The sequence below is a fragment of the Eucyclogobius newberryi genome, unplaced genomic scaffold (genome assembly GCF_026437365.1).
Source record: "Eucyclogobius newberryi isolate DKJ021-1_F unplaced genomic scaffold, fEucNew1.0.hap1 SCAF_5, whole genome shotgun sequence".
Classification (NCBI taxonomy): Eukaryota; Metazoa; Chordata; class Actinopteri; order Gobiiformes; family Gobiidae; genus Eucyclogobius; species Eucyclogobius newberryi.
In genome coordinates this window covers 27721858-27734660 of record NW_027316167.1, presented here as the reverse complement: position 1 = coordinate 27734660, position 12803 = coordinate 27721858, and the positions used below count along the sequence as shown (strand labels likewise).

Genomic DNA, 12803 nt, shown 5'->3' with positions numbered 1-12803 from the left:
TTGCAAAACAACCCAATTAACAGCCATAATGTTGTTTCTGCAACACATCCTGTAAAACCATTCATCAGTGGGTATTGATGTTACAGGTCAACCACTGAGCTGATAAATGTCGGGCTTTTAGTGGGTGCTTGCTCACTACATTATCACACAATAATTGGACTTCTTCTTTCCGTGCTAGGGAAGTATCTGGAAAATCTATTCAAAAAAAATTAGCTGTATATGACAATTGAATGGTATAATTTATCTCAATGAATTTTGCCAATACTTAATAGATCTGTGTGCAGTGTTATTACAGAAAAACATTTCATCAAGCAGTGTCATCTCAGGACAAATGGACAATGGATAATATGAAATGAATATGATGCTTTCCTTCGGGGGCGAAATGAAAGCGTATAATAGAGCACTTGATCCCACGGAATCAGAAGCGCTGCGATCTTTCCAGCAGGCCTGTCCGCGCTGGAAAGGACTGCGGCGTGAGCGCTAACAGACGGAGGTCAAAGGTGCTTCCTCCTTTCTCTATAAAGTGCTACCCTCCAGGCCTCGCTTCAGCAGGGTTGACAGCTTCGAAGTTAACCAACAGCCTTGAGACCATCTAGTCACTGTTAGGCTCGACTGCTGAGTAATAGGAAAGGGGGAGAGAGGGGTTCAAAGGCAACCACATGCATAGCCCAGAGGCCACAGGAAGAAGCCATAGCCTGCAGTTATCATCTGTGAGCCAGGACTAGATCCAAAGTGCAGGAAGCAGCAGGTTTTTCTATGCACAGAGGGTCTTAACATTAACAGGCACAGCACAGGCACCAGCATAAATGAGTTGTACTAGATGGGTGCGAGCCAGCAGGCATGACATTCTCTCCATTAAAAACTCATCTCTTATCCACAGCCCAGATTGGAAATTAGGGTCTGGTGCTACGGCGCAGATTGCCACCTCGGTGGATTTGTGAGGCTGCACTTCAGGTGGAAATGAAAACGTATTAAGGCGAGGTAACGTGCACATCCTGAGCATTATCAGAGAGGAGAAACAGTTGTTTCTGTGTGTGTGTTTTCTTGTGGGGTTGGCCATGAATTCACAAATGTAGAAAGAAAGTGTCTTGCAACTTGAAACAAAACAAAACACTCCTGCAGACATTAAATTTTTGTCCTGTTTTTGTCCTGTTGTTAATCAGAATCAGATCTTCGAGTTCATGGGAAAATTAACTAAAACAATCTAGGATAAAAATGTAATTAAAAATATAATGTTCAATGCCAGTGAAAAAACAGCATATATTAAAAAGTGATGTTAAATGTCAATGATGTTCTAGTTAGATTAAATAAATACATTCTTAAAACAGATATGCATGCTTAATGTGACCCCATGTGGTACAGCGTCTAGTCTTACATCCTTGTTTATGTTTTTCCTGAACATGTGACAAATATACTTGACTATCTTGTTCAAACTAACCCACCAACCCCATGTCACAACATACAATATCATTTTAATGATTGTACAAATAAGAATAAGTGAAGTATTATGGTGTCTTGACGCAGACTGCCCTGGGTTCAAGAGCAGCGTGGCATGTGCTCAAATGGATGTCTTTAGCTTCATGGCATGACTTAACCAAGTGTCTTGCTGAGGCATTGACCTGCTAATCATGGAGCTTCAACAGGGAACAGGCAGCTTTTTAGCGGCTTCAAAAGAACAGCTGGGTGTTTGGAGCCCCACCTTCCCCCTCTTTTAAATATGTATAAAGTGGAGCCTTTTTTGCCATCTATTTAGTATACTACGCAATAAAAACAGATTATATTCCATTTTATCCTATGTTGTAAATGAAGAATAATATGCCTATAGGCCAAGAAGGTTTTGTGTCCCAATTTTCATTCTGCGTTCAAACAACTAGAATTGTTCTTCGTTATGAATGACAACAACAATGATCTAGAAGATAAGATCTAGAAGTAGGTTTTCTTCTCTCGGGTAGTATAATGCACTTATTTTTGTCTGTGATAATCCTTATTATACAGAAACGTACCATGGACTAACAAATAACAATATAGTATGATACTGAACTAATAAACTGCTGAACTAATAAATAATAAATAAACTAAGTCTTTACTCATATTGTTTTTTTATTTTGCAAAAATATTTTGAGACAGTATTGCATTTTTGTTGCCTATTGAGAGCAAAGAAACTGGTTTCATATTTCGGTTTGTGCAGGTCGTGGTTTAACAAATAAATACTATTGTTAAAATGTATTAGATCTTTTAAAAAAAGAGTGATATAATGTATCACAGAATATCATGTACAATACAATTAACGTATATGTATTGCAAAATCCTGATATTGTATCGTGAGCCATGTATTGAATCATAAGGAACCTTGTCATTCCCAGCCTTGCCATGAACAAATATTGCCTTATACTGATTAGAAATACTCAATACTTAATAGAGTTAATTGTCTTTTACTAGTGTTTATTGTCCTGTATTGCCCAAACTTTGTAGACTCACTTTGCAGAATCACTGATATAAAGTATATGATGCAGTACTGATAACGTTACACATAATCTGACAGACTGTTTCTAAAGACCCCATTGAAATGTACATTTGTGAAGGCATCAATGTGCGAAGGGCAATGCTGTCAATGCGCGCTCATTCCAGAGTTGATCATGTAATTATATGTAAGGACATGTACTGAATGGAAAGAATGTAAATAACATGTTTGTTCGCTTTGCATCAGTGGCTCTATAGAAAATAACAACAATCCTCTGCCCAATGAACCAAAAAGCCTCCTGAGGAATTGGTTAGAGCTGTTTTGAAGTCGATATGTAAACATAGAGTAACTCGCATCTTACATCAGACTTTTATCAGACACAATTTGATACTCTAATGTTTTCTTTTGCAGTGAAAGATAAAGATAAGCCCAATAAGCTAGAGCTGAAATACAGTGATAAGTGGCCAAAATGTGAAGTCTAATGGGGCTTGACTGTGCCTGGCTGCAATTGGAGTGTAAATCACTGATAAAGTTGTCTAGGTCGGGTGTGGGACGCAGTTTGTTGACGCTTCATTGACTTTTCTTCTCTTTCACTGTACAGAAGCACATACAGTCCTGCTATTTAATTATTTTCTATAAAACTAGACAACATTTATCATTCAGCAAGGAAATTACTGCATTAAAAAAACACAGTCCCCTATCAGTCATCACTGTTCTTGACCCTTGACTTGACCAATACCACCGAAAATAAAACTCAAACTATGACTGGAACTTGAGATTTCAGCTGAGATAACCTCTGCAACGTGGTTCATTGGAATTCTGTATGAAATGGTCAGCAGTTCAGCAACCAAATAGGACCCATGCAACATGCTGTACCTGTTCCACCTGAACCACCTGACTTGGCTCCTGCAGTGGACCACCCAGGGGCCCGGCTCCTGGGTAAGGAAAGCTGCTCTAATCTGTGTTTGGTGGGCACTTGACAATGGCGCAAAACACCAGGGATTTTTTTAATACCTTGGTTTATCAATGTCTTATTCTTGCCACAAATATAGTGATTTGGTAACCAGTTTACCCATCCCAATTGCAACAAGCCAATCAACTTTAAACATGCATTAAAAATACAAACATAATGTTAGGGGAAGGAGACATTTTTTGCTTTTTTTCTAGGACTTAGTACTAATAAACTGTAACATTTGTAGAATATGATTTTATTTTGTCCTTTTTTTCCTTTGTAAACTGCGGAAGTAATACATATGACTTCCTGTTAAAAAATTAAGAATTGACAAGCTTTTCATGTGGCTTTTCACCATGGCATGCATTGGATTTTCATTGACTTTGTTCTATTGGTGAAACGTGGCAAAACAACTATCCCAAACCTTAAGTGTTTGATACAGAGTCTTATTTTTCTTTTGACAAAACAGAAGTTATTATATAGGGAAATGGGAGGGGATAGGGGTGGGTTGAAAACAGATCTTTTCAGAGCACTCAAGCCTCATTTGCAGGACAATACGGGATTACTCAAACATGCATGAACACATCAACATTCAACTCTGATTAAGCTAATGATGAAGGAACACTGTTATAACTCATAAAGGTTGATTGTGCATGAACTGTCCCCTTTAAGGATCAGGTGAAAGTGGTTTGCAAATACACTAACTATTTACCAACATCCTTTAGTCACAGTTTTGGTCACAGTGTTAAATACAAATGTCTGCTTTGACCTTCAGCATCAATGAGTATTATTAATGGTCATACTATAGTTTCTCTATTACTTACATAAAGTGGAGCTTGTTGTGGACTGAGTTTCATGTCCTTGGAAACTGTAAAAAAGAAAAAAACATGAATCAAAATAGAGCAATGCAAATAGAAGCATAATTTGTCATTATCTGCTTAGGAAGGATGAAGGATAACGTTCTACACAAAATGTCCATAAACTTAACACATCTATTACCTATTACCACATCTATTATCATTATTTTCTATCAGTATATTACCCACCATGGTCTTTATAATGCTAAATATATAGTGCAGATTTATTTCAAAAGTATAATAGCTTACATTCCCAGCCCAGTGCAGTGCATCCGCTATAGCATCAACAAAACACGATTGCAGACAAGGTGACAGTTAAGCTTTGCCCTGGCAGCCTTCCGAGCACTCTCTGGGAGGTTAACAGTGCACGAGGAAGCTATAGGCAGAGCAAACACTACGGGCCGCATGGGGAAAACTGAGAAAACTACCAATTATGTCCATACATCTGCCCTCGCTGGCCCTTTTGTTGACCGCACAAGCTACAAACCATAAAAAAAAATTGACAAAATCTTCAACCAAAAAACACAACTTCTACACAAGCCTCTGCTCCATGGGCTTATGCCAGCTAGATCTGTTAGAAGGATTTAGCAGCTCATGTTCACGTTTGAGTCCTTTACTCGCAGTCTGAGACACAGTCCTCAAAGCAAATTTTCTGGGCACAAGGTCAGAAGCAGCGGGTGTGTAATTACATCCAAACAAACCTATTACAGCCAAAGACTCGAAGACAAATGGGATGGAAACCTCTGCGTTGAACTTTCCTTAAGAGGCATTGGCCCGCTTACATTTATCATTGAATCCGGGGAATACAGGGCTATGAGAGAACATATTCTCCTCAGTTATTTGGCAAGACAGTTTTCTTTTGTTTACCATTCCCCGGCTGTAAAACAAGTCCTTGCTGCCGGCCTCTGTGGTCAGCAGTGCATTAATCACATGAAGCTCACAGCAGGGGAGGCAGCGACCAAAGGCCAGGACCTAATGAGAGGAGCAGAGAACACCAGAGGAGTCAGCGTTGGACCCAACGACGGCGGAGCGAGGGAAGGCCAGTTCACTTTCTGCGGCCCAATCCTAACATTTCTGCACTTTTCAACTAGATAAATAGGCTGGAGCGAGAATTAGGCGGATCAGGTAAGGGGATAATCAGCAGCTCTAATAATACTCTGGAGTCTAATCCTCTTGCTTCAACTGCTGTGGGCCACAACCGACCTCGCCACTCCATGCACGGATGGAAGCGACACAAGGTCCAAAACAGCCACAAATTCGTATTATTATGATTCAAAATGTGGACTCTCCAACCATTTCTTGCATCACTGAGTTCAAATTCACACGCAAAAGCATGAAAACGTTTCTATAGGCCTGCATGATAATTACAAGATTGACTTATGAATCAATATATGAAAGCTGAAACAATATTTTGGTGGCTCAATATGAATCATGTGTAGTGATTAGGGTTGTCAAAATTAAGTATTGAAATTTAGAAGTAATTGATTCTAAAACTAGCACATATTCAATAATAAAAAATGTGACAATTTGTGAACAGTTTTAGAATGATTTGGAGCTTGACTCAAACTGGAAGAAGACCACAAGATTTGATATAGAAAGTACAGTTTTTTGTGTTGAGAATGTCAGTCAATTTTCTAAAACCTTGACCTCAAGAAGAGCATTTTTAATTATTAGCGTGGTACAAAAATCGGTATTGAGAATCAAGTACATTCTTCAGTATTGAAAATTAAGGTAGTCAGTTGCTTTAAAATTGTAGTATCGTGACAACAATAGTACTGATTCTTTACTTTTTCTTTATATTTGTAGTGCAATAAGATTTGAGCTAAAGAGACTTAAATACGTGACTTAGATGACTCATTATGGATTCTAACTAACCATGTGTGTGTTTTATTGGTATTTATATATTCCAGCTGATGTCTTCTTTATGGCTCTTTTAAAAGGGTTTACTGGGACAGTCAGTAGTTTCAATATTATGTTTAATATGTTGCAATATTTCAAATTGTGATATTGTGACAGGCCTTTGTTTCTAAGTACCGGTATTAAAGAACATTAAGGGCACTTCATTAATTAATAAAACCTTATTAGAGACTTTGGCTTGATATTTTTATCTTTATAAAATAACTGAAAAGTACATTGTAATGAAATGAGTTATTTGTTGTTCCACAGTCAAAGATGATCAGTACGGATTGCAAAACTGTGCGGGACAGAAAAGAACATATTGCTAAGCGTTTTCCCCCAAATTACTCAAGAAAATGACTCACTCGACTCTGCGGTTTAGAGGATTTGATGTAATGAAAAATACGTAACTACACTCACTACTAAGCTCATGGATTTCACCTCCCTGCAACTGCTCAACTGTATCTTTCAAAATCAATGCATCTTTTCTTTTCTATTGTCAATTTCCCAATGTCAACAAATAATGCCATCTATCTATCAGTCTATCTATCGCTGCCCTTCTGCAAAACTATACAGTACATTGTGCATAGTCCTAAAATAATGTACCCTCCAACTTGAATGCAAGTATATTTACCATCGTTATTACAAATCGATGTTACTTAAATCTAGAGTTCCTAATAGACAAATCTGGTGGAAGAAATGAGCTAACCACAGCCTCCCGACACCTGCTTATGGAGATTACACAACCCATTAACTCCATCTAAACTCTGGGGGACAGCCGGGCCTCAGCCAAGCTCCTTAGAGTCTGTATTATGATAAAAAACTGCCTTTGAACTTTAAAGAGGGATTTTTGCAGAAAGGATACAAAGAAGCAGGGCACGGGCCACGCTTAAGTGCTGGACCATCACCAATGTGCCAATAAATCAAGAGATAAAAGCTGCTCAGTGGTGGGATAGGGTGCTGATGTGCAGAGTTAGGCCTGTGAATGGACTTATTATGGTTTTGCTCAGGTCTCGGGGCTATCAAAAGAGGCTATATCAGCCATGTGACGGCAGCGTGAATGGAAGGATGAACAGGATTAGCTTCATAACTCATTAATCTGGCTTCTGTCTTCTCACTTCACACTCATCGGCTGAGGGTTTCCCAACATGAGCGTTTAGCAGTTGCACGACGCACTGTGAATCGTCTCCTGGGCTTGGGAGCCTTTTCTATAGAATATGTAAACACCAATTAATCCATCTATGGCTGACCTGCTGCCAGTAAAGATTATCAAAATAGCCTGACAGTGCAATGGCGTATTGCTCAGCATGTTAGTCTGTCTGTCTGTCTGTCTGTCTGTCTGTCTGTCTGTCTGTCTGTGTGTGTGTGTGTGTGTGTGTGTGTGTGCTCAAGACAGTAAGAGAAACGAAGGAATTAAAAACATTAGCTGGTAATGGAAGGCCAAATATTGCAAACTATTAGAAACATTAGAGCTTAGTTTATCTAATGATCAGCACCGACATTGGAAAAAAAGGCTAAAAAACATGAAAAGTTGAAATTTACTGTTTGACAATGACATTTTTGTTTTATTCAATCAAGCACTGCACTACTTTCTATAAATGAGTGAATCGTAGAAATTTAAGCTGGAGTTGGATATTAATGGATCTACAAAGACTCGCAGAAACTCATCAATATGCCCCTGCCCCCATGACCTAAATAAAAGACTATGAGGAAGTCAGAGTAACTCGGATCCCTTCTTCTTTTTTGTCTCTTAACCCTAGTTCCGGCTTTGCACAGAGCGACTGTGGTTCCAAATTATGAATAGTTCCGTATGCTCCCGGAGCAAGTTCCAATAGTTTAAAATTTTGCACACTGACAATGATAATAAACTTCTTTTCTCCTTCTGAAAATGTTAATAAATGATGTCAAGGCACAAAACCAAGGATTATGAAGTTATTATTATGAAGACTGCAGCTGAAGACTGCATGTTTGACTGTACGTTTGCAAAGCTGATGGAAGAACTAAAGGAAAGATATTGCTCGTTTATGTGGCATGATATTATACAATGCTGGAAGATTGTGAGTCTAAGGCACCATCTGCTTTGATATTGCCACTCCTTTAGATTTCCTGTAACACCACCTGAGCCCTATCCAAAGGCCACATCTCTTCAAACGACTAAAATGAATGCAGGTCAGGCTTTTGCTTTTGCTCGGAGACATAAAGGTCCCAGCTATTACCCAGTCAAAGTCTGGAAGTGCAATGGCAAGCAAACTGACTGAGACATATAAAAGCCTGTAGCACCTGACCTGTTGTCTTTGACCAAAATGTGCGTGCACATTTATATATAGCAATGCCATTTTAGTCATTTACAAGGCCATTATCACAGCGCACTTTGGCAAATAGCTTTCTACTAATCTTATCAAGAAACTGGCATCTGCGTAGGAAATAAAGTTCAGACTGGCTATATTTAACAGGGCATTGTGCTAGTGATTTACCAAGCCTTGGAATATACAGCCTTAGAATCTAACATGGATGAGACAAATTCGGCATCTGAACATAAAAACAAAGACATTAGATCACTGCTTGAAAGCTACAACAAAATGGTTCATCATTATATTTCACTTTTTAGGAGAAGAAATGTGTGCATGGTTTCAGTGGTTACATATTAACTTAAAGGTTCTAATTTGGGGCAAGAACTTTTCTAACCTGCTTCCTGATATATAGATGATTGAAAGGAGAAGTGATAAAGAGCAGACTGCAGAGGTGTCACCCAACACCAAACGTGGCCCCAACAAAAGAAACTGGTCTAAAGGGGCGGAGCAGGAAGTGTGCGCCTCACCTCTGCACAGAGTTTACGTAACGCCGTCGTCTCAAAAGTGGCAACCAGGGGATTCTCTCTTGTTCTTTAGCGGAGGGCGATATTGACAAAAATTAAAATATTGATGTTTTTTTTTTTTAAGTATCCTGATAACGATTCATAAAAATGTTTTACAAAAGTATTTATTTATCTATTTATCTATTCATCTATTCATCTATTCATCTATTCATCTATTCATCTATTCATCTATTCATCTATTTATCCATTTATGTGTTTGCTTGTTTACTAAGTGTTAAATTGAAGCCGACAATCACACAATGCTTGAATCTCACTTGACCCGCCTCTTCTATCACTACCACATTATTATATCAATACAATACAATTATAATAAAAAAAAATTGTGTACATAGTAAGCCTATTTTTATCTTATAGCCAATTGTTTTTTTTTTTTTTAATCCCATAGCAGATTTTGTTTCTCTTTTTGACTTATATAGGTTGTTTTATCATTGTTGTTTTGTGTTGCACCGTTCCTACGTTTGTGAATGGCAATAAACCCTTTCTGATTCTGATATCAGCAGCGGTGCAGTGGGCAAGAGGTTTTTTCTGGTAAACCTTCAATAAAATCAGAAACTACTGCTGCTGTTATCAAGTTATGGGACCCAGTGCGGTTTGATGTTTAACCCAGACGTTTGCTTAACCTCGTTCGGCGTAAAACTCCTCCATCCCCATTCCTCAGTGACCACTAGTGACCAAACAAAGTCTACAGCACACACAGTTCATCCCCCAACGTAACGTCCCAGAGAGAGCCGAGTACACGCACGCTCTGTTCTTCCCCTTCTGCAGTTCATCATCCTCGTCTCTGGGCCGCTGCGAAAAAAATGTGTCAAAAGCTACGTCACGCCAGAGAAACAACGCCGCAACAGTAACTTGGGCTGAGCATGCTGACAACCATTTAGATAGTCACGGCTGTTTGATTTAATCAGACCTTGCTATTGTCTCTATGAGCAGATATGAGGCCCTGGTGGTGACACGAGCTCACCCCCTCACACAAAAGCCTCTTCTGTGAGGGCCCGAAAACAAACGCTGGCTGACAACAGCGGGCCGGGGGATGAAAGCTCCCCTCAGTGTTTGGTGACAGTTATTACCCTCTCCACTGAAACCAAATACCTGTGGGCCCAGATAGCATTATCTTATTGCGAGGCACACAAACAGGGGCCCGGTCTGTAATCAGTGCTGAAGCCTTGATCGCTGCTCCGCCCCAGCTGCTCTATTTCCATAGCACCAAAGTAGGGAACACGGAGGCTCTTTATGGATGTTTTTTTTTTTTTTTATTGTTAGAGCTTCATCACGCAATGGCCAATATAAACTTAAACTTTTACATTTATATGAATATTTTGACCAATATTAAGGTTGTGACCTGTTTTCCACCACAAAGCAGAATATGTTTGCAATCTGACAGATAAAAATTGTTCGGGGGAAAGTGTACTTTCTACAAGATATTATGTAAATCCAACAAAATGTGTTAAAACTGGTCTTTAAAATTATTTGTTGAAGTTTAATTATCAGACAAATGGGAAATGTCTGGAAAATGAATCACAAAAGGGCAGAGATATCACCCTTTACTCTTATTTTTACCATATACAGCTCAGCATTCAAACTTTGCACTACATTCACAATATTATCTACAGTTTGATATATTGTCCACCTCTATTTAAAGGCCTCAAGTGTTTTTTAATATGGTTTTCCCTCCTTCAGTGTTAACCAAATTTCACCCAAAGCCAAGCAGAAAACCAAACTTGAGAGTTGCATTTTGATAAAGACAACTATATACGTTTAAAGAGTATTAAACTGCTAAAGTTATATGTCTGACTTCGTCCTTGCTGTAAAACTAGAACTGCAAAATCAGCAGGGCACTATTCACTTCAAGTCAAAAGTGTGAAAGAAAACAGCAGTAAAAGTGGAGCTCACCTTCGACAGCGCCGCAGCCAAGACAAGAAAATCAATATGAAACTTCACTAGCACGTTGCCACAGTAACTCGCTCAGCCACATGATTGAGAGAGGAAAAAACTGACATTCAAACAAAGACAAAAACAAAGCTGAGAAATCTCGACAGCTCCTAAGAGAACAGGTTTTGAGAAAGAAAGAAGAAAGGATGGATTTGAAAGGTTTAGAGGGTAATACCAACGCCAACGGCAGTGTTCGTTATTCAATTCACAAAATACTGCATTCCAACTTTTACTCGTGCAATGTCTTTCATGTCGAACCGTCATAAGAGCAGAAACGGTCAATAATAAACGGGCGATTAATTAAATCTGAGTCGCGACTGATGTGACATGAAATATATTCTTGGGTCTTTTAAGTGTGTTACAACTAATGTTTATGTAAATATTGAGTCATTTAACTTAACTCTCCATGAGACAAGTCAGGATCACATCGACCAGCTTTCAATAAGACAAAAATAAGCCATAATCTAAAATTGTGATGAATCCATAAGAGGAAAACAAATGTAATATTGTTTTGTCGTATCAGACATCAACGTACATCAGAATATACTGTAGCAACAATGTCTTATTCACCCCACACAAAGAAAGAATGTAAGTCACTGAAGCTAAGGCATGTCAGGCTAGTCAATAAGAAACTCTAAATTAGCTCTAAAAATGCATGACTGACACACTGTTGACCTCTGCGGGGTCTTTAACCTTTGCCACCCACACGATGACACAGTTCTGTTTCTATGGCGCTTTGTCTTTAGTTTATCAAAGGAGCCAGCACTTTGGGGAAGTACAATAGTTTCAACATCCACAAATGAAGAAATAAAACAGAAACTAACAAACAGTACTCAAACCATGATATGTAGGTCATGATTGCTAAAACATGTGGCTAATCAAACAAAGTCAGCTCTCGGTTCACATGGGCACACAGGTTGTTATTAAAGCCATGAGGCTTATCAGTGAGGACGGCGTTGCCACACACTGCAGGTGCATCACACTCAGACTTTGCCCTGGGGACATTTAACCAAAAGACAGACAGCAAAATAAAAAAAACAGCAATATCTATATTAAACTATGTCTATCTTAATTTAAGTGTTTATGCTTCTCCCCCCCCAAAAAACCCTTCATTTGAGTTTCTGCTAGGCTGACATGAAGGCGACAGGAGGAACCTTACCCGCAGTGAGTTGGCAGGCGGCGGCGGGCAGCAGACTGGTTCAGGTGCACATTAAGTTCATTTTGAGCGCATCAGAAAAGGCAGGTGTGTTTACATAGGCAGGTATCCTGAGCAGCGGGCATGTGAGCGCTCAGTGCACTGATTACACTCAGCTAAATATGGCCTTGTGCTAACACACACAGTAGGAAGATCAAAGGCTGATGTCAGAAGAAGGGCGGGGCCTAGGGCCACACATCAGGTGGCTCCTACAACAGCCTCTTATTCAAAACACACTAATGTTCTTTGTAAACTAGCTTTAAGGGCATATTAGAATATAATAATGTCACATGTCACAATATCAGCAAATGCAATATTGTGATTCAAAACAGTTCGATCCTCACCTCACTCTAATGTAACTGTAATAGTCTTTTCTACATACAGTATGTAGTAAACATACAGGCCTAAAGCAAAAAGCATCTTTGTATCGTTTGATTACAGCTAATTGCTAGTCACAGGGGTTTTGAAGCAGCCTTTGCAGCTGTTTTGAACATATATTAACAAATGAATTGTCATTTATACATACAACACAATATGGTGTAATCTCTCTGAACATCACTGAACACTGACTCAGAAGCAGAAATGCCTCTAAACTGGTAATGAAATTATAAACTGGCCTTTTGTTTTCTACATCAAAC

General features: G+C 39.0%; 1 protein-coding gene across 1 annotated transcript in view; it reads right to left on the bottom strand.

Annotated features, from left to right (window-relative positions):
- The window catches only part of LOC140381412 (uncharacterized), a 58748-nt gene extending 46483 nt beyond the window's left edge, over positions 1–12265 (bottom strand). Inside the window, exons 1-2 of the mRNA XM_072465469.1 lie at positions 12130–12265; positions 4238–4281 (exon numbers count right to left, since the gene is read on the bottom strand). Coding sequence (XP_072321570.1) covers positions 4238–4270 — 33 coding nt within the window. The 5' untranslated portion in view covers positions 4271–4281; positions 12130–12265. The remainder of the gene's footprint in view (positions 1–4237; positions 4282–12129) is intronic.
- Between the last annotated feature and the right edge of the window lie 538 nt (positions 12266–12803).